The sequence below is a fragment of the Acanthopagrus latus genome, chromosome 6, assembly GCF_904848185.1.
Source record: "Acanthopagrus latus isolate v.2019 chromosome 6, fAcaLat1.1, whole genome shotgun sequence".
NCBI classification, from domain to species: Eukaryota; Metazoa; Chordata; class Actinopteri; order Spariformes; family Sparidae; genus Acanthopagrus; species Acanthopagrus latus.
The window spans coordinates 17815495-17837934 of record NC_051044.1 but is presented as its reverse complement, the minus strand read 5'-3'; the positions used below and the strand labels follow the sequence as shown (position 1 = coordinate 17837934).

Genomic DNA, 22440 nt, shown 5'->3' with positions numbered 1-22440 from the left:
TCCTCCTCATACTCTTCGAATTTTCGTAGTCCACTAACGTCTGAAGAACATGGCTGTTGTGGAATTTCGCCTCACTTGACCGTTCGGGAGAGATGAAGAAGACTCAGAGACACCGATGGCTTAAGTTGAGATAGTTTAAGAAACAAGATCTTGGAGGAGAGAAGATGACAGCACGTCTGTCTGCAGCGTGTTGCCATGATAATTCTCCTCAGTCTTCCCCAATGTCCAAATGATATCTTACAGCTTCAGGAGGCAGTGCTTCCATAGATGGTTATCTATTTAACAACATAGCAAGGGGGGTTGATGCAGAGTCTCTTCCCTCTTGCCAGAGGCCTAAGAGGTAAAATAGGTCAGAGACACTTAGTCTGTAAACATAGATAGTTCGAAGGCCTCCTTACCAGGTATATGCAAACAATAAGCTTAGTCTTGGCTTGGTTCGTCAGACATCTGTAGACATATCTACAGTAACCCTGAGTATCTAGGTTGCAGGGACTATGAATAGATTGCTCGTAGATCAATCGTCACTATCCCTATTCAGACTCTAATGTCTGTAACAAGACAAGTATGACCTCCTATTGTTTGGAGACATAATGTCCAGGGAGAATCATATTTTTTCCCCAACAATGACCACTTTACAATAAACTGAAAAAACTGCTCTATTTGTGAGTTTTCCCATCTACTTTTTTTTGCTGTGAAAAGCAAGTCCTGCACAGCTTCGAGGCAAACATAGGAAAGCCCACAGCACGATAAGGTGCCAACAGAGGTAACTTTGGAAATTAAGTCAGGTAACGGAAGGGCGAGGTGACGACAAAGCTGTGCGTTGGTTGAGGTGTGATGAGGCGAACACGGAGTCAGTGTGTCTTCCACCAGGGGAAATCAACCAAGGGCAGAGAGCATGGAAAAACCAAGGGAGGATGAGTCGTAGCCAACAAGCAGAAAATCCTCTCATTAATAAAATCTGCTGATGAAATTAGAACATCTTGATCACAGTCACACACACACACACACACACACACACACACACACACACACACACACACACAATGATTTCTTATCTCCATTACCCCCCCCCACCCACGCTGAAAAATGATGACGTGAATTTCTTGAATGCACACAGACACAGATCACTGAGACCTTCTCATTTGAATTCAGTCGTCAAGCTGACGATTGAAGGGGTTTAACATGTACACGTGTTTTTAACTGCCTCACACACTGTTTGCATCCAAAAGTTGAAAGCCGCAGATGACTAAATGCCAAAATCAGAAAATACACCAAGGTTGTTTTCACTTAAACATTTGGTTTATTAAAAATGATTATTAAAATGTTGCACCACATACAGTGAAATCAAAAGCTTCCATCTTCAATGAAAAGTACAAAAATACCTTTAAAAATAGCACCGTTTCTCCGGCAGGTAAACATGCAGTTGTGGTCGGAAACACAACTTTCCCCAAAACAATATAAAACAATATATACAAAACAGAATAATGTGCTTGATTCTTCATATTTAATACAAATGATAAAACTATATCCATTATAATTAGAACCCAATATAATTGTGCTTGCATAGTCATGATGTAGAGAAGTTGTTTCAGGCAGGTTAAAGTCCACAGACAGTATCAGGTGACAGGTTGCTTGGATATGGATCTGTGGACATCTCGCGGGAAGAAATCTGCTTTTTTCATAAAAACTAAATAGACCACGAAAATAAAAACTTTCAGACAGGAGTTGATTTCAACTAGAAAGGAGCACTGTGGTGGAAAAAACAATGAGTGATGAAATAAAAACCTTGTTGTTAAGGACTGAAGCCAGTTGTGAAACGAACTCTTTTTGGTCTAGATTCACATTCTTCCTGTTCATCATGTTATCAATCCCTTGTGTTGGATAAAGGTCATGCTTTGTGGAAACCTGTACATACATTTAGCAATTTGAATTGATTCACTTCTGATTTCTGGATCAGCTTTGAATGATTTCAACAATCATATTGTAGCGTGTTGTTCTTTACTTCTATTTTACTAACCAAACTGATTCCACCAAACAAAAAAATTGAATAGCATCACTTTTCCAAGTGTCTCCAAAATTACAGTCAGAAAACTTTTAAATGTTTGTGTACAAAAGGAGAATCACTTCCAGAGATCAGATCGCTACCATCCTTTCTTGTTTACTAACCAGTACAGTCAGTACAATCAGAGGGTGAGCACCAATAAAAACATTGTTTCGTGCAGAATCCTTGCAGTAAATATCAGTTTGGTAAAGTTCATAAAGTTTATAGATTGTGGTGTCCATTAAAAAAACTCCAGTTATTTTTAAAAAAATGTATTTAAGCTTCGAGTTCAGTGTTGTACAGCACACAGTTTGATACCAAGTAGCAGTATGAGTCAGCTATAAGAGGTATTTGGACATAACACACACAAAAGAAAACACAATTAAGAAGGGACAGCTCTCTCCACATGTACACCACTTTCCTCCATAACGTAATCAGTCAGATCAACGACTCTCACAAATGTTTAATTATTACAAAATATAATTATTCTGCACTTCACAAATGCTTCCACAAGCAAGTCAAGAATCAAATACTTTGTTTCCTGCTGTGGAGTTGCAGCAAGGCGCTATTTTTTTAATCAGACATGCCTCTTAAGTAGAACAGTGCATCTTTGGATTTAAATATGCAAATGTATATTTGTTCCAATAATTGAGGATTGAGGATTATTACATTAGACTATAAGGTGAGTCAGGTAATTTGTCCGCCCCCTTCTGCATGCAGACATTAAGTCTTATTATCGGTGTGCAACTCGAAATGGATGGATGTACTAAAATGCATTAATACTGTGGTAAAGTCAAACTGAGAAAAAAAGGTTGAAGTCTGATAAAAAAAAAAAAAGCAAAGTTACTCTTATTCAGTGGGCAAACATTAAAAATGTCTGTTTGGCTCGACACAAAAAGAAAGTATTGTTTAGCCTGATAAGCACTGTTTTGTCTTGTCTTTTGCCTGGTACGGAGAACATAAAGCAAGGAGGCATCCCCTCTCAACCATGGGGTGAAGTTTGGTTAGGTTGACAGAAACAATAAATAAACAAAAAATCTTGACAATGACATCTGACAAAATAATGATTTATAAAAGCAACATAAAGGCTAACATTCCTGTGGCCAACGAGGGGTGGGCCACAATCATCGCGCTGTCTGCGGGGGACGAGGACCTGCACGACAGATAGTACGCATTAGGGATGTCAACACCGATACTGCCACTAACTGTTGCATTCAAAACTGAAATATGGACATTGTGTTAATAATGATAATGTCCACTGATGTTAGACCTCGCAGACCTTTTGTTTATCAGTTCATCTGGTCACCTTTACACTAGTAATTTTGTGTAATTGTCCTTTTTGGTCGCATTTTTACATTTATGGTTACAGAAACTTTTGAGTTATAGTCATTTGCCCAAAAAGTGACAAAACATCCAGGAAACGAAGATTTTGATTTAAGCATTGTTGTTAAAATTTAACAAAATCTGTTAAAATCTATAGCTACCAAGATAATATTATTATCATGAATCATTTGGCCACGACAATCTTGAGGTAAAAATCTGATTTCATGGCAGCTGTAGCTCACATACATTGAACTAAGTGTGTGCGTGCGTGCGTGTGTGTGTGTACCTGTGGCCCCCCCTAAGCAGGCCTCCTCACAGTCCTCCAGCTCAACAAAGCGGTTGTCGTTCCCTTCACAGCCACTGTAGACGAACGGCCTGCAGGCCTGAACCTGACTGTTAAAGTACCAGCGCAGACTGTATCGGCCACAGCTCCCCTCCTCCATGGGCAGCAGGCACTGGTCAGCTGGAGCTGCACACACACACACATACACACGTGTGAAGAGTATGCATGCATACACACAGAGAAGACACACATGATGTACAGTACACACCAGTCAAAAAGGAGCTGAGGCAGAACAGCAACAAGCATTATGAGCACTGAGCTCAAAACTTCAAACAAACCATTTTATTTTGATAGTTTAATGTGTTTCTGGTTTAGATCGAAAGTGACTTGTTAGCACTGATATCTTATTCTTTGTTAATGTGTTTTTCTTTCACTTGATATATGCCGTTGATCAAAAGTAAAGCAGCCAAAGCAGCCTCAGACATGCAGAAAGGTACCAGACACGAGGCAGGCAGAGTTCGCCCTGATCCCAAAAACCATGAGCTGGATTACCTTCCCCCGTGACTCTCCTCTTGGACCTGACTGATCTGGACTGGACTGCTTTCACAGGTGTAACTTTGAATGCTTTCTGACCAGCAACTGCTGCTTTTGTTTTCCTAACGCCAGCACTGGCTGATTTGTTTGGTTCAACTTTGACCGTTTTGTCAGTTTCATCTTTGACAGCCTCACCTGCCGACACACACAAAAACACAGAACACACACACATAAACGCACGGGGGCACACACAATCAAACACACAGCAAAGAAAACATTACGACATCCGGAATACATAGAAAGGAAAAGTAGATTAATATGATGATGGGGTGTAAAGATCGTGTATCTACATGAAAGGTCACGGACTCAGATGGTATGTGCTTGAAGCAGGCTGTGTGAGGAAATGAGCAAAGTCAACACTGTCTCATAGTGTCATGAAATGAGCACAAAGTGGAACGCATACATAATATGATACACGCTCCTCACAGCACAAATTGGATTATGTGCCGATTGAATAACCAGATTTACGGGACATGAGCACAGATTCGAAACGCCATCGTCTGTTTGTCACATGATAAGTTTGTAGCATTTAAATGAGTCGGGGTCATCGTTAGGTGACTACAATAATTTAATTAAAGGGGATTCCCAGCATTTGACTACTTGGTTCATCTTCTCATATTTTGTCCATTATGGTTTTTGTTCATAATAACAACACACACACTTCAGGCAAACCCTGACTTAATGGAATAACGCCCTAATAATATAATAAATATAATATAACAGATGTAAATCATAATGGACTGAAATGTGGGAGCAGCACCCAGGTTGACACATTTTTTTAAAGGTGGTTTGGAAATGTTGCCTGAAAAACAGCACACCAACTTTGTTAGGTTGCAAGTTACACAGAAGGTCCTCTATTTCAGTATGTCTGAAAGAGCAATGGTAACGAGTCATAACTTTAATACTATTAGCACTAATACTAATACTACTACTAATAGTAAGTATAAATTAAGACAGAATACGAAGATAAAACAAAGCATTTGTAACCTTCAAAGGTTAAGACTACTGCTATTGCTATCACTTTTATTTATTTTTTTAGTTTTTGATCATAATTTTTGTCTGTTCCTGGTTTTCAGTGCTCACACTTTGTTTTGATTGCATCACTTTGAAACCACTGTCCAACTATATCTGTAACTTTGATAAAACAGTCCCCCCCTTTCTCTAGATCTCTTATTTCCATTTGTTACACTAAATTATTTCTGTCATTTTTTTCCCAAGGTTAAAGGGGAGGTCTGTGAAGGAGTTTTTCCTAACCCAAACTGAGCGTCTGAGGACAGAGTGAGTCGTGAGGCAAATTTTTGGGCAGTTTAATGAAATTTGAAATGACTTAGATGCCTTCAAGGACTGACTGTCATGTAAAAATGTGTACTGCATTTAATCATTAATGATATTCAGCTTTTTCACTCCCCCTTTCAGCTGTGGCAGTTTGAAACTGATAGAAACACTTTTCATTTCCGTTCCAGTCACACAACATGCGGTAAAAACTACTTGTGCTCGAGCATCACCCGGCCTGAGGATGTTTGGAGTATTTCTTTCACTTTCAAGAAGGAAACGTACACAGGTTTTTAAGATAATGTGCTCATTTCACAAGTGTTTCATGAGACCAGGCTGGGTTAGATGGTGTGTCAAAAAGAAGTACTTCACTGCTAGCTTTGGACACAGTACCATCACTCTGGTTGGCAGAGGGAGGGAAGTAGAGCAGCTCATCCCCGGGGTCATCATAGGACTCAATGGAGTAGATGTGCTCGTAGTCGGGGTCGTTCGTGTTCACCACCACACGCAACTCGCGGCCTGAGAAAAAAGCAACGCCACACAGGTCATAAGGTCACAGACCTCCAAGCTTCGACAGAGGGTAGGCTCAGAACAGTCAGTTAAATACAGCCTCTACATGAACATTTGTACTTGTCTGGATGTGCTCAAAGATACACAACATAAACACTAATGGAGTCCTCTGTTTTCTTGATTAGAAAACCACCCGCCGTTCAGAGGTCTCCAGAGGTAGCACCACCACGTTAAACCTGTTTGTTAGGGACGGACACGCAGACGCATGAACAGATGGAGGCCCACAGGCAAAGCGGTGGATGGACGCACTCACCCTCCTCACCCATCAGGGCCAGTTGTTGCTCTGGTGTGGGCCGAGCCCTGACCGGGGGCAGGGACCGAGTGTCTGGGCCTGATCCTGAGAGAGCCAGATAGGACAAAGAGGAGCGAACACCGAGGGAGCAGAGAGGACCAGGATTTATGGAGCGAGAGGGACCAGGTAAGTGTTACACAGGAGGGAGAGAAAAGGGGGGACCAGAGAGGTAACATGATGAAAAACAAAAGGAAGGACAGAACATTCTCGTAGTAAAACATTCAGACAACTGAGCCAACAACCCCTGAGCACCACAAAAATCATTCCACCATTCCAACATACACACCAGCTAAAAGGATTTACAAAGTTTCTGAGAGACTGCTCAACATGGGGCAATCTTCCAGCAAACGACTGTAATCCTTTAAGGACTCAAGCCGTTGCTATATGGACTTGTGTCGCACTCGAGTCAAACACTTGTTGACTTGAGTCCAAATCAGATCAGTGCTGATTCAACTGAAGACTCACTGTTACTGACTTTGAACATTATGAAACACACACAAGAGTCTCTTAGATAATAATACATAAATTAAACATGAGTAAAATGTTTGTTTTGGCCTCATTCTCAGTAACACTGCATCACCATCACTTATCTCATGGTGCTGCAACACAACACTGATGAAGTTTTGCATTGATTAAGAGCTCAGATAAAAACAGCTCAGTGAAAACTTTGAGAAAGGTGCGTGAGTTTGTCGTAAATGTTCTAAATAAAACAATTTGTTTACTTTTAAATATCTAATTTCATCTTTTCTCTGCCATAACTCAAAATCTTTGCAAGTATACGTGTCTTATTTCTACAGTAATCTCATAACATTCAACATATAACACAATACATCGCATACATCGAATAGAAAGTAGCATTTGAGTAAAAGTGAGATAGGGATTTGCTTTTCGACAACTCTTTCCATTTGCAATATTGTTTAATTTTGCTTATAACCAGCAAAAATATGCTCTATATCTCTTGTTTAGTCATGTCATAATTAATAAAATGGTAAGTATATAGTTATAATAAGTTTAAAAGGATCCCTATGTAGTTTTAGGGAAACAAAATTTAATCAGGAGAAAGATCTTCATTGCCTGATTCTTTTATACCGAAAAATAAGTAAACAAGCTCTCTTTGTTTTCATGACTTAATAATAATACCTAATAATGGATAATAATACTGGATGACTGTCTGCATGAAGTTAATTAATTATGCATTTCACTCATTCAAAATCTGCAAAAATGCTAAATGAGGGTGAATGCATTGAAGTCTATTAATAATGTATATCAGGCTGACTCATCTTACAACAGCAGCATATGAGGTATAGTACACCACTGTGACTCATGCTACTTCACAGCCCTTCTGTCCACCCTCCTCTCTTGTGCTGCGGCTGAATGGCTCACTCACCTCCACACGCTGAGGATCACACAGATGGACAGGAAGGAAGCAGAAAGAGAAGCGAATAATAAAGGTCAGTTTCAAGTCATGGCATTGGTGCAGCTTCTTTCCTATCACACTCTCACAGAGTTTAGCTCAGGCTGTGACTCATGTGCTGTGATTGCCGTCCAAAGTTCGGCTTGGGGACAACTCTAATAAATTAGAAATGCAAGATGCATGAAAGACTCACCACAGTGCTGACTCATTTCAGAGCGAACGTACGATCTGACTTCATCCTCCTGAATTTGAAATGAAGAGGGGAGCAGAGCAAAGCAAACTTACAAACACAACCCTTATATCAACTGCGTAAGTGCGTGCATGTGCTGTCAGGTGTCAGCATCTTCAGATTGAGCCCCACGGTAAGGCTCGAGCACTGACCGTCATGCCTGGCTCTCCTCTGTCTCCCTTGGCTCCATCTGGGCCCAACTCTCCCTGCAACATGGAGAGGTATTAGGACACACATGACCCACAGAGAGGCTTGCAGCACATTAATTCATTAGACTGAGAGCAGGTGCAGCACATGGACTAAATGCAAGGTCAATGTCAAAGGTTTAACCAGCTTCAATAAAAAAGAATATGATGTGTTTGGTTTCTCGTTCTGACCATGTTGTGTCCTTAATGGGATCCCTGACCAACAAGTAATAATATTAAAGCTAAGAAAGCTAAGCTAAATAAAAAAGAATTCAGTCTCCTGAAAAATGGCACCGTGAAATGTGACATACTTTATTTCAAAAAGTAGCCAGCAGATCTGGCATTTAGCTAAAGATACAATGCATTAATGGGTTCAAATGCTACTTCACTGAAAGCAGCTCAGTGGAAACGGGGCTGAAGTCTCTTATCCAAGTGGGCTGTCAAGAGAACAACCAGCAGAGTAAGTATGACATTTACCGGCTCTCCTCGCTCCCCTGGGATCCCTGGGATACCGCGCGGACCTACTGTGGCGGGACCAATTGGACCTCTCTCTCCCTGATGCACAGGAAAAACAACATTACAACACGTCTGCAGCAGACAGATGTATAAAACTGTACAACAAGTAAAAGACAAACACACGACAGCACGTCCCACTGCCTCTGTACACATAGTCCCTGGACAGGTGGTATTTGCCGGCAGAGTTCCGACGAAAACAAGGAAAGAAGAAAAGAGTTTTCTTTCTTTTGTTTTCTTATACAGAATTCCTTTTATATATTGTGTATCAAGTCACTACAAGCAAAATATTTGTTCAGGAAAATAATGCAGCTGGGTTGACTCAAGAGAGCGTCTCAGATTGAATAAAAGGTGCACCCATCAGAGAGACAGACGCTGCTCTGCTCTGCTGTCACCGCCTCCCTTTATTTACTTGATGATGCAGCAGACAAGCCAGTCAGATTCACGACCCATCAAACGCTCAATCATCAAGAAACAATCAAACAAGGCTACCAGTCAGGTGAAGAAGAAAGGAGGAGGGATACAAAAAAAAACACTGTATTCTTTTTACACCCCTCTTACATCATGCTTTTAATGTCAAAACTGTCAAAAAGCTAAAGTTCTGTCTTTGTTGCCACTCAGACACCTGACCGATGCTATTTTGCACACTCACTCGGTGACGTAACCGTCACTTTTGTCTGTTCTTGCCTCTTGCTCCTATTATACTGTACTTGTATTTGATACATCACCAACAATAAAATGCCCTCTCTAACCTTCTGTCCTTGGAGCCCCTCTGGGCCTTTAGCACCTGCTGGTCCCTGAGGGCCAGTGATGCCTGGGTTCCCATCATTTCCTCTGGGACCGGGAGGACCAGGTACCCCTGGTGGACCCTATATGCATATAAGCACAGAGACAATTAGTTATGTAACTCAGCCAGCTGTGAGAATAAGTGATGTTCCTGCAGAAATTGAAGTCACAAACTTACCCTTTCACCTTTCTCTCCCTGTGCCCCTTTAGGTCCTGCGAGGCCATCGAAACCACGGTCTCCCTACACCGAAAAAGAAAAGTGGTCACACTTTGCATTTGGACACAAAGGTTTGGACACGAAGTTGTACAGCACACACCTTGGGGCCGACTAATCCCTCTTTTCCGGGGGTCCCTGGGGCTCCAGAGGGTCCGATTTCTCCCTGGAAAACACAGAGAGCATGCCTGTAGATGCCAGATCTTAAAGAAGCTTACAGATGAAAAGAATCAGCGTCATGATGCCTGTTCTTCTACCACAGATATGAGTCATACCTGTTCACCTTTTCTTCCTGGTAGGCCGGATCGTCCATGAATACCTGCATCCCCCTGAGCACAAACACTTGAGATTCACATCATGTTCATGTTCTTTCCACAAAGAACATTACTCATACATGTCTAACGCAGAAAAAGTGCACAGTGTCTATTATCTTTCAAATGTTAACGTTCACGATTTGTACAGAAAAAAAACTCCCACAGTGTTAAAATCCCACTATGTATTAAATCGTGTCCACACAATGTCTTCATTCATGCTTCTTTTTTCTCCTCTTCCTCCTACAAAATTACATTTTATTAGTCTGTCCCAAACCCACCTTGTCTCCTTTGGGTCCATCGCTTCCACAAGTTCCCTTGGATCCGCGGTCACCCTGGAAACACATAACTTCCTCACTGACAAAGGCACAAGAAGAGGCACAAAGGAAACCAAAACCTCCAAACCAGACAGGCAGAAAGCCCATCCTTACACAGACAGTCCTCTCACCTGCCACTCAGGCTCAATCACTGTGCATGAGTACTTACTGCACACACACACACACACACACACACACACACACACGGTGTACAGGACATGACGCAGAACTGGATGCTATACTTTTCCTGATAACAGGTGTTCAGACAAAAATGACAAGTAAAAGCAAGATAAGTGGCAGCGCAGCTGGAGGGGCTGATGTTGTTTGGTCCGGCCATTCTGAATCCATGTGCATGGCCTCTGATAGCACGGAGGAATTATCAACAACGGTAAACATGGTGCTACTGCCAGCAGTTGGTTATCTGACTGGAAAAACTGGATACTGACAAGAGGAGGAAACTAATTTGCTCACCAAGCACCTTGAAAATCACTAGTTACACATTATAGCATTTTTGTTTAATTTGTATATAAAAACAGTGTAAAAACAATTTTGCTCCGCAAGTACTGACAAGTCATTCTCCCTACTTTTCAGAATTCCCAACTTGTCAAATACTGATGCCACTGAGGGCCGACCCAAACTACAACGCCAAAGCATCAGTATAATACTTTCGGCAATATAGTTTAACTTGATTGGCTGTCTTTGTTGTGTGTCTCTCTTCACTCAATCTTATTATCTCAATGATAACCTAAATAAATAAAGGTCATTATGGTGGCAATACAAAGCCCGGCTCCCTCCAAACGTCTGAGTGGTTGCTTCCATCTTTGATTGGTTCAGTGATTCAAACAGAATTCAAATGAATGAATGAAATGAAGAAAAAAGGATATTAAATCAATCCAGCGGAGCAAAACACCCATTTCCAGGTATTAATCATCATAATGTTAGGGTGAAGAAAAATATTCAGTGCAGATAGATCTGACAACAATTCACATTCATCCTCTGCAATCATGTTAATTTTATACTATTATCCAGTGAATGTCATCATCGACTCCTAAAAGACGCTTCGAGGTTGAAACCACACAGAATGAATAAACACTGTTTGAAGCCCTGAACACACACACACACACACACACACACACACACACACACAATGAAAATACCTTGATTCCTCTCATTCCTATGATGCCAATCTCTCCCTTGTCCCCTTTGCGCCCAAGCAGTCCATCTTTTCCTGGTAAACCCTGGAAGAACAAAACAGAAATCATCCTTCATTGTGTCCAACAAGGAGAGAAAACCCCTCAAAGAAAAAGTGTATTTTGATGTGAAGGACAAATCACAGACCGATTCGCCAGGCACTCCAGGTTGGCCAGCTTCTCCCTGCGGAGCAAAGGCAGAATTACAGTAATCAGAGCCGTACAATTATTACCTGCAGTGATTGGCTTTGCTATTGATCCTGCAACTGATATAATCACAATCATCATCCATGCTCAGCATCACTTGCCTTCTGTCCACCGGGGCCACGAGCACCTGGGAATCCGGTGGACCCTCGTTCTCCCGGCTCTCCCCTGAGACCCTGATGTCAAATACATGCATATGATCATTTGTAATATCAATAAAGAGACATCCTATCTCTGGTTTCGGTTCTTGCACACCAGCAGAATATGGTTTCTATGTCATCATTAAGTGATTCATATCTCTGATCTTATTTGACTGTTCAGTAACCAATCGATGGCCTCAGCCTGTTTGGCAATCAAATCCATAAGGTCAGTGAGAATATGTCAGCCAACCATAATTTAGTGTAAATACTGTTAAAGGCCAAACTACCTAAGAACAATGAGTAAATTAAAAGGTCCAGTGCGTAGGATTTAGGGGGATTTAAGGGAATCTTTAGGCAGAAATAAAATATAACATTCATACTGATGTTTTGATGAGTGTGAGTGAGTGAGTGATTGAGTGCCTTTTATTTGTATGCCATATTGCAATGTCATGTTTCTACAGTTTCTACAACCCAAAACAGGCAAGACAAACATAGTCTCCAAACAGGGCTTCTCAAGTGAAACAAATCCTGTGGATTTCTCCGGTTGGATAAAACGAGTAATGAGAAAAACTCAACTTGGAATTTTGGGACTGACAGGTGGGCAAACTTCACTGTTCTCTGACTCCACCAAATCTTAAGTGGATTATTTAGTTAATCTTTGAGAGGATGTGCCTTCCCAGTGTGTTTAAAATAGTGGTGCGAAACCAAAGTCATATGTGTCAACTGCTGAATATCAGAAGGGATTAGAGTAACACACACACTCCTCTTCAAAACAGAGTTGACAAATCTCAGTTTCAGCAATTTATTTTGGCCACGTCAAACAACAGGCTTCGTTTCAGCCTCGGGGCTTCCATCAGGGTAAGGAGGAAAATGGAAGTCATGTCATTTATATACATGTACATATTTTCTTAGTAAATTCCTCAGAAACCTATCCTCACCCATTGGTATAGCTTTGAAGCCTTACAGCTATCGCATCCTGTGTTATTTTTAGGCACAAGTGACCATATTAGGCCAAAAGAATAGAGATCAACTAGATCTGAATAAGAACCCGTGTGAGATGGAAGTTTCCTTCTTTAGGTTAAAGATAAAATGCAGGCTTTCAAAGCCAGTTTACCTCTGTTACTCCTAAATTTGACTGGTTGCATGAGACCTGAGGATCACACAACGTGACTTAGGGTTACTTAGGTGAGCCTAGTTGGTTAGCACAGGAAGTGGTTTTCAGAACTGGTCAAGCACTGCCCAGTGGATACACTTGTCTGTTCTCCTCAATCAAGCTTCAATAAATGCTTCAGTGTTATATATCCATCAGTATCTCCTGTGTAGAATTGACTATTCCTCAAGAATTCCTTCAGACAGGAGGGGTAGCAACTTGTCAGTGACCATGTTTCCATGCTTTTAGAGCATACCCTGCTTTATCATCTATTTTAATTGAAATGGGCCCATAATTAATAGAATAAACATCATGACTGCATTAAAGAGGACTTTAAACTGGTGAGGGAAACCATACCGTCATTATTTGCTGAAATAATAAATCATCGCATCATAATAGATCATCATCATAAACAGTTGACTTATTTCTGTAACCAGCTCCTTGCTGGTCATTAAGAAGAATGCAGGTTTAAGGCACTTCAGCACTGTCTCTTTCACTACTTTATACAGTCAATGGCAGCAGCTCAAAACTGTCTCATAAGTTCTGACAAGAGTAAAAAGATAATTTACCTGCTCTCCTGGTGGCCCTTCTTGACCCTTCACCCCTTTTTCTCCCTGCACACCTTTGGGTCCCCTGTCACCCTAAAATGGAACAACACTTAATCCACAACATGCAAAACCAAATATACAATGTAAGAAACAGTATCAAAGTAGATATGTTTCTATAGATTTAGCATTTTGACCCATCCAGGTGTTCACTGACTGTTTCTCCTTTGTTGCCCTTTTCTCCAGCAGGTCCTCCCACCAGCACAGTGTCCCCCTGCAAGTGACAGTGCAGCTGTAAACATCTGGCTTCAATCCAAAGCCAAAACATCAAGACACAAGGTTTTCATCCTGTTACATTTTCCCACTCAATAGTACCACAGCTCATTAACATTGTGTGTATTCATATATTCCTTTGCTCTCTACAGAGTAAACCTCATGAAAGAGCTCTTTCAAAACAGCCACCGCTGACACAAATATTCTCTATTTCTGTGTTACTGCAGTTTACAAATATGAACAAATACAACAGAGAGGTAGCAGTGGGGCTTATTAGATATTAAAATGCACACACCTTCTCTCCTTTGTCACCTTGAAGCCCAATGTCTCCCTGACAAGAAAAGATTGAGAGCAAAACATTTCATTCAGGCGTGTCAATTTGATTCACCCCCTTACATGAGCAGATAGCTCAGGGGACTCAGCTCATATAATGACACGTGAAAATGAGAAAAGGACTGGCGTTCACCTTCTCTCCCCGAATACCTCGGATACCTGGGGGACCCTGATGGACACACAAACACACACTGTATGACTCCACAGTGTGCACAGGTTGATCTCGATTTAAAATGATGGGCATCACAAACCCTATTAAATAATTATCTTATAATCTAAAAGCTAGGTTATGTTTCCAATATAAATAATCATGTATGCTGATGGGAAAAACATTACCGTTGATCCTCTCTCCCCATCCAAGCCAGGACGACCCTCCTCTCCCTAAGACATGACAGACAGGGAAAGGTACACCAGTGTTAGTTTCTCTTATCCTGAGGCAAATTCATATCGGATCACATCTCCTCAGTGATATAATGATATAACTCATGTCTTACTCTGGGCCCCGAATCTCCTCTCTCTCCTCTTGGACCGGGGACTCCGACGCCAACTTCCCCCTGGCAACAGAAGAAATATGAATACCCTTCACAAGAGTATATTAACATTTAAGTAGGTAGGTGGAAATGTGTGTCTGCTTGAACAGTCACCTTGTCTCCTTTGACCCCATTGGTACCAGGTGAGCCCTGGAAAACAAGTATTGAGAATCACATCTGTCAGTCCATTAGTCCATTTGGCTTTCTCTCTTTTTTTTCTCAGACCTAATATTTGAAAAGCTTTACTTTAGGGACCAGATTAAAAACATTATCAATTGCATATCACAACCAGAAAAAGAGTGACCGATTAAAGGAAAAACTGGTATGAAGGAGTAAAGAAACATAACGGTGGCTCTCTTATGCAACATTTGCTGCAGTGGTTTGGGTCCACTTGTGCCCTTAGAAGGAGGGGTCATGGGTGATCACCTTTAAGCTACGATGAAACATCTCTCCCCCTCCAGGCAGCCTGTTCTCTCCCAGTGTGTCAAACACAGCAGCAAGTTTGAAGATATAGTTACCCTGGTAAATCCCTATAAGCGCATAGTCCCACAAAGAGTGAGTTGGGTGGGGTGGATCATCTGTAAGACTCCCACAGGAGAGTTGGGTTCATCTCTCATGTGTGACAAGGTGTTAACACTGAATTGTTTTTAAAAATACGTTGTGTAAGTGAGCAAGCTTACATAAATAATGTAGTGGCATGTTTTCCTGAACCTGATCAAGTAGTTTTGTTGCCTAAACCCTAACCAAACCACAGCCTTTCAACAACATTTGTAACAGTCAAAAAGTCATTATAGGTCATGATATGTGATTAATCAGCAAGCTTTATTTTGAAAGTCTAACCAGATGTAGTTTTTATTCCTAACTCTACTGCAAAGCCTGTGCAAAACTTAATATTATTTCCTTTGTTTCATCATTCGGGTTTTTTTGTTTTGTTATTTCCTGTTTTATTATATCAGTTATCTCCTCATCTGTCATATTTTGCTTTTCACTTCCTCACTTTGTCCTTTTCCCAATTTTATTCCTGATCACCTGAGTTTCATTTGTTAATTAGTTCCTGTGTATTCCTGTGCAGTTTTTCCTACTCTTTGTCAGTTTGTCTGTTTTAATCCTGGTGTCATTACTGCATTTTCTATTTTCCTGGTGATGTTGGTTCGTCTGCTTCATTTGCTTCTTGCATGTGTCCTTTGTTCCAGTATTTGTCCACCACAATTTTCTGGATGGTTCTTGGTTTTGTAATTTGTGTTTTTCCTTGGGTTCTCTGTTGCCTGCTTTTTTTTGCCTGTTGTTTGAAATTTGGATACTGGCTTTGTGAATAAAGACTGCTTATTGTGTTTTTATCTGCGTCCCACTGTGTCTGCATTCGGGTCCTCACATTTTTGCAACCATAACCCTCTGACCAAGCTGTCGTGTTTGATGCATTTGGAAATGTGCTGGGCTATATGAATGGGTTGATGAGTCACGCGAAATGGCCTTTGCAGGCCCCAGATCTCAACCCTAATGAATACATTTATGGACCAATCTGTTCGACAGCAATTTCTACCACTGTAATCAAAACAGCAATTGATGGAATATCTTTTGGCAGGATATTCTTCCATCTAGTTTCAATGAGTTTTAGATTCAATGCCATGGCAACGCCTGTCTAAGACACTATTTTCCTTTAATTTTCACACCCATGTATATCTATAAGCAGGTGTTATGGAGCACGGTCGAAATCAAGCCAAGTTATGGCAACTTTTAGCTGAAAGCACATATTAATGTAATAAAAACTAAACTCACTGCCAGCCCAGGAGGTCCAGCAGGGCCTGGGGGTCCAACATTTCCTGGACGGCCTGCAAAGCCTGGAGGACCCTGAAAATAAGACCTCAGCAGTTGATAAAAAACATACTGCATGGATAAAGACTGAAAGCATTGTGTAAACAGTGGCTCCACTGACCCTCTCCCCTTGTGGTCCAGGAGGTCCATTTTGTCCGGTTTCTCCTCTCACACCAGGAGGCCCAGGATCGCCTGACTTCCCCAGTGGCCCTGGAGGACCAGGTGAACCAGGAAGACCGGGATCTCCCTGAAGTCAAGTCGCAGTTAGATTCTGACTTGATGAACCGCACTAACTGATTCAAAAGGACACAAACCCTGCATGCTCACCTTTAAACCTGGAGGCCCGACCCGACCAGGAGGACCTGACAGTCCGATTCCCTTCTCTCCCTGCAACACACATTGTGTCATAACTGCTGCATCCATTAGGTTTAATTTCAGGCAAATAAATGAAACACATGACAAAAACTCACCTTATCACCTTTTGGACCAGGAGATCCTGCTGCCCCCTGCATGGAAAAACACATTAATGGGTGTGAAAATAAGAATTACTGATTGTGGATAACAATAATCATGATACATATTGGAAATAACACTGATACAATAATAAAGTGTGCAGGTCATTCAAAAGGTGTTACAAATGTATTTAGTTCATCATTATGCTGGTGAAGATGCTTCTCATCAGTATTGGTTGCTTACTGTCAGTGGCTTGGCTCTCAGTACAGCTAACATGCCTCGTTAAGCTCACGGACGACAAATAATCAAAACCTGAAGCATCAGAGGAGATTACAGTCGAAGCTTTTAGATAGAAGGCGTAGAGACTTTAATCACACTGTGATAGATAGGAGGTTGATTAAGGTGAGATTAAATAGTAGCCTGTAGCCAGGTTTGACAGAAAGAGTCCCAGTTTAAAATGTGTAGTAAAAAAGTCTAAATGCTGGATACATTTGTTGTTTTATTCAATATTTGCCTCACATTTTTGTGATATCTGTACAACAGAAATGTCATATCACCATTACGTAAATCTAAGTAGGATGAGCAAAACATTTGGTGCCTTCCAAGCAGACACACGCTCAATGTCAACCTGAATTTTTTGGGCTGTAGCAGCATCGGGAGATCACAAAATAATAATTATCAAGAGCGCTTAATTAAACTGTCAAGAACAATACAGAATCTAGCTACTTAAATAAAAACATGTTGCCTCAATAATGGATACATAATAGAGCCCATAACGGATTCAAGAACTGATTATTATTCTTTATTTTGGTCATATTTTGGTTAAATATTGTCATTATTGCACAAAAATGGCATGTCCTCGTCAAATGTTGCTTCATAAAAAACTACACTCCATTACAGTGTTAGCAGCACTGGTTTCATTCATGATAGATGTAAATATATTTTTTGATCCTTACATATTTTGGGGGTTAAATCCCACCACCCTAGACATACAAAGAATTAAAGAAAGTCTATTGAATATGTGTCTACTCCAAGCAAAAGCGCACAGCCCACTCTCGCGATTTCCCGGCGGGGAATTGTCTAGTTATTGTTTATTGTTATATTGAACTGTGCTTTGGCTGCTGTGATGAACAAAACAAATGTCTCCGTTTGCGGGACTAATAAAGTAGTTTCCGATTCTAATTCTGACTCTGCGCTCTGATAAGTGCAAAGACAAGTATAAAAGGATTTAATCAGAGCGCTGAACTCCATGCACACACTTAATGTGTGTTCCTATCTTTGTTCGCCTCAACCATTAAATCCTGATGAGATTTTAGCTTAATTACACAATATTAATGGTATTGTAATAGTGGTATTTATGATGAAAGACTACATTTAGGACTATAAAACATGATAATTTTATATCCAAATCAATGACACAAAGGGTGGATGCTGATTACTCACATCTTCTCCAGGCTCTCCTGATTCACCAGCCTCTCCCTAGTATGACGACAGATGATATGTTGTCAGCATGTTGCTATGTTCACATGATGTACAGGTGTTGCACTGCAGCGTGATGGTACTCACCCTCTCTCCTTTGGCGCCAGCAGCACCTTTGTCTCCCCTGTTACCCTGAGAGACAGCAGGCAGCATACCACTTTAATACAAAGCACATTTTCTACGTGGACTGAGAGTGAGCCTTCAGTGCTAATGGTTTGGTCTGACTCACCTTTTCTCCAGTTAGACCTCTCTCTCCAGCCAGGCCTGGCAGGGTCTGGCCTGGAGGACCCTGCATCAATCACAGCCAGGAAAGTTAGTTCAGCTCCATTCAGCTGCTCTACTCTATCATTATCCAATCTCTCATTTTCTGCGGAGGCTTTATTATTAACTGGGTTTCCTCTGCATCCACTTTGGATACTTGTATGAAACAGTCAGTGTTGTAGATTAAATGTGAATAAATGGTTAATGTCACTACTTCCACACCGAGAAGTGTGACTCACCCTCTCTCCTTTGACTCCAGGAGGACCAGCCACCGCCTGTAAGAGTGCAGAAAAATTGAGAAAATAATAGTAATTAACTGTGCAGCACAGTGTGGGTTCTTGTTCATGAAAAGACGTAAAAGTGCGCTTAAAAGCCTTGCTACACAGGTATCATATTAGCTGAACCATTAGCCATCCCAGCTCTTAAAGATTAAGAGCCTTAATGTCTTCGGCAAGGACAGCCAACAAATGCACGACAAGAGCACACAAGAAGTTTTGTGTTAATAATACCCCCAAATAACTGTAATACTACTACTACTAATAATAAGAGTCCGCTAGTTGTAACTGTGAAGCCGCAAAATTCACTTTGTCTTTGTCTGTGTGTGTGTGTGTGTGTGTGTGTGTGTGTTTGTGTGTGTGTGTGTGTGTGTGAGAGAGAGAACAAATGGCGGAGCCACTGAGCAGATGGACAAGTGTTGCCTGGTTATTTATCAAGCAAGTGAACTCACTGACAGTGTCACTGTGGCTCTGTCCCAGGTCCTGAACCTGAGGCTGCCAGCAGTGAGGGAGCTGTTCTAGACACTCGTCATGATTCATGTCAACATCACAAACAGCAGGAGTGGCCACGAATACTGAGTGTCTCAATATTTGTCTATTTTAGCCCCAAACCCCTCATACCAGCTCCCGGCCATGACACTGTTTAAACTGTTTTTAACAGATAAAACAGGACGTGGGGTCTGGTGGCCTGGTGGTTAGGACACATACCGTATGCTGTGAGACCTTTGCTACATCTCATGGCCCCTCACTCTGATAAAAGTTGCAACATGACATGAACTCAGGACAAGAAAAAGTAGTATTCCTAAAAGAGCTTCTTAAGTGTAGCATGTACAGTTACCTTCGAACATACATTTGATAAAACTCCCATAGAGGCATCATACAAAGGAATATGATGACATTTTAAAAGAAAACCCTGCCAAGAGGAGAACACGTTAGAGAAACAACAACATGCAAGAAACACGATGACAAAGTAAGGCTGATAACACAGACAAAGTGGGTTGTTGTTTTTGTTGTTGTGGATGATGACACCCTTCCCTTGACAGAGTAAACATGCACTCTGGGAGCTAAATGTGAAGCTCAAGCCTTTCCACATACTGCCAGATGGACATTTCATCTCTGAGAAACAGCTGTCCCATATGTGTATGAGCAGCATGCTGAATTCCCATCAAAATGCTTCGAAAGTTCACAGCTAGTAAATGTGTGTGCTACTACATGTCATTACGATATCTGGCAGCAGCCCTGCTGTTCTGCATGACAAGGCGCTGCGCTCCAGGCTAAAAAGTTTGATCACTCCTGGCCGAGACAAGGGGGAATCTGTTGGACCAGCAAATGAAGAGTACACCGTACACCATTTTACAAGATAAGGTCAGGTTGCTAACAGCTTGGTAGCGGTATGATAAAAGTTTAAAGTTAGTCTCATTGGTGTTGGTTGGCTGCAGTGTAAGGACATCAAATGATTCTGACTCTATGCACAGGGACAAAGTTATGAATGTGTGACCTTCTCAGTCATATTCAGTCGCAGCAAGCTGAAATGTGGCTTAATTGAGATCCTCATGGGCAGAATTGGCTCAGATGCTGTCAAGCCGAGCCAATTGCTATTAGCAGATGTCTGCAGTCACTCAAATACAGACAACTGGCAGGCAATAATATTATCAGTGTCAGTGCTAAGGTAGTTTCCATATGAAGGCCAAGTAGCTCTGACAAATCACAGAACAAATAAAAAAAAATGTTGCTTTGCCAGTTCCTAACTTATGTTTATTGTGCATGATTGACAAGCATGGGACAGTTCACTGCAAAATCTAAAATACATATTTTTCCTCTTACCTGTGGTGCTGTTTATTGATCAGATTGTTTTGCTTGCCAAGTTTTGCAGATGTTGGCAAATAAAAAAAATAAAAACACTCGAAAAACACATCAGCAACGTCCCTTTCCACAAATCATTGTTGTGAGCAGTTTCATGTGGAGACTATTTTCTTTCAGGCACTTTCCACCCTTCAACCTTATTGCGTTGCAGAAGGATGCATGCATCTACTCATGGAGAAGAGGGATGTGCTTGTTAACAGTGTGGGATGAAAATGGTGTCCAAGTTTACTTATCTAGCCACTGATCCATGAGTAGATGCGCTCCTTCCTTTTGCACAGTGACTCAGTAAAAGGAAATAGTTCCTTACTGAATTTGGAGTGAACCATCCTTTTAAAGATGAAATACAAAATGAGATTCCAGCCAGGGATGTCGTTTACAATTAACCTATAGCTATGTGATATATGAACTGACATAAGACAATACGGATCAGACGGCCTGGTGGAGTGCCTTTATAGAACTCTTGTATCCATAAAAGTATCCGTAACTGTGCGCAAGGATTTGGCTGCAAATCACTTTCACAGCTGGTTATCTTAAAAACGATAGGCACTACAGGCCTCCACCAGGTATTCAAAACATTTAGATCAAATTATGTGAGAAAAAAAAAAGGGAGGCCTATACTGCATCAGATTAACACAAGAAGGAGTCACTAAATATGTTTCAGTCATGTGAAAACTCATCTCACTGGGTCAGAAATTGCAGGAGAATTTGCTTTGAATGTCAATCAATAACAGTCATATAAGAGAGTAATCCCACAGAGACAGCTCTCAAGGGAAGATGACGTTCTTGTGTTACTGACTAATCCCAGCTCAAATTACTCACCAAATGACAAGGACATTTAATACTCGTTTTTAATATCACAATAATCATTTCGATGAGAATTTGATTTTCTCAACTTGCTCTAAGCCTACTTGAAGCACTCGTTCTACTGTTGTTCTGATTGGTTGAAGCCTTAACTGGTTTCAACCACAGGTTGTGTATCCCATCATCTATAGTCAGACAGGATGTCTCTATTCTGTTGTTGTCCGGAGATCAAACTGATGCAGCAGTGTATAGGAGCAGCTAGAAGAGGAATATAAAAGTAACTAACAGTGTGACTCCAGGGCAACAATAACAAGTGTACAAATAGCAGAGGAAAATGTATCTGGAGGACCAGTTTGGTTCCAGGCAGCCCCAGGTGTACAAACATCAGTAGCCTGACTGTGGCCCCTGAAGGAAGCCTCAGAATAAGACCACCTAGTGATGTTGTGCACCGGATGAAAACTCTTGCAGTAGGAAGCTAATAATAGCACTACAGAAATGTTTTTTTTTTCTTTTTTTACTTCAGGCAGCAAATCATTCTATTTCTTGGATCACATCCAATAAAAGTGACCACAAAACCAATTTCATTGACTGTGGTTGTAGCCAGAGGCAGCTCAGTAGATACACGGCATAATCTCACCTTCCCTGGAGGGCCGCTGTCTCCCTGCTCCCCCTTTAAACCGGACTGGCCTGGTGGTCCAGCAATGCCCTGAGGAACAAATTACACCATGATGACACAAAGGAGGACCTGATAAAAACAGCATGGTACACACTTCATGCTACACACACA

The 22440-nt window shown here is 41.2% G+C and overlaps 1 protein-coding gene across 6 annotated transcripts in view; it reads right to left on the bottom strand.

Moving 5' to 3' along the window:
* Positions 1-3092: 3092 nt before the first annotated feature.
* Positions 3093-22440, bottom strand: part of col7a1 (collagen, type VII, alpha 1) — a 68856-nt gene continuing 49508 nt past the window's right edge. For all 6 annotated transcript variants that reach the window (XM_037101596.1, XM_037101593.1, XM_037101594.1 and 3 more), the window contains 33 exons: positions 22291-22359; positions 18954-18989; positions 18683-18742; positions 18541-18585; positions 18418-18453; positions 16992-17027; positions 16849-16908; positions 16643-16768; positions 16486-16557; positions 14824-14859; positions 14674-14733; positions 14516-14560; positions 14313-14348; positions 14142-14177; positions 13791-13847; positions 13598-13669; positions 11843-11914; positions 11683-11718; positions 11502-11582; positions 10309-10362; positions 9992-10045; positions 9820-9882; positions 9681-9743; positions 9469-9585; positions 8681-8758; positions 8171-8224; positions 7983-8031; positions 7763-7771; positions 6337-6420; positions 5907-6032; positions 4200-4376; positions 3651-3833; positions 3093-3194 (listed from right to left, as the gene is read on the bottom strand). In XM_037101596.1, coding sequence (XP_036957491.1) covers positions 3166-3194; positions 3651-3833; positions 4200-4376; positions 5907-6032; positions 6337-6420; positions 7763-7771; positions 7983-8031; positions 8171-8224; positions 8681-8758; positions 9469-9585; positions 9681-9743; positions 9820-9882; positions 9992-10045; positions 10309-10362; positions 11502-11582; positions 11683-11718; positions 11843-11914; positions 13598-13669; positions 13791-13847; positions 14142-14177; positions 14313-14348; positions 14516-14560; positions 14674-14733; positions 14824-14859; positions 16486-16557; positions 16643-16768; positions 16849-16908; positions 16992-17027; positions 18418-18453; positions 18541-18585; positions 18683-18742; positions 18954-18989; positions 22291-22359 — 2211 coding nt within the window. In that variant the 3' untranslated portion in view covers positions 3093-3165. The remainder of the gene's footprint in view (positions 3195-3650; positions 3834-4199; positions 4377-5906; positions 6033-6336; positions 6421-7762; positions 7772-7982; positions 8032-8170; positions 8225-8680; positions 8759-9468; positions 9586-9680; positions 9744-9819; positions 9883-9991; positions 10046-10308; positions 10363-11501; positions 11583-11682; positions 11719-11842; positions 11915-13597; positions 13670-13790; positions 13848-14141; positions 14178-14312; positions 14349-14515; positions 14561-14673; positions 14734-14823; positions 14860-16485; positions 16558-16642; positions 16769-16848; positions 16909-16991; positions 17028-18417; positions 18454-18540; positions 18586-18682; positions 18743-18953; positions 18990-22290; positions 22360-22440) is intronic.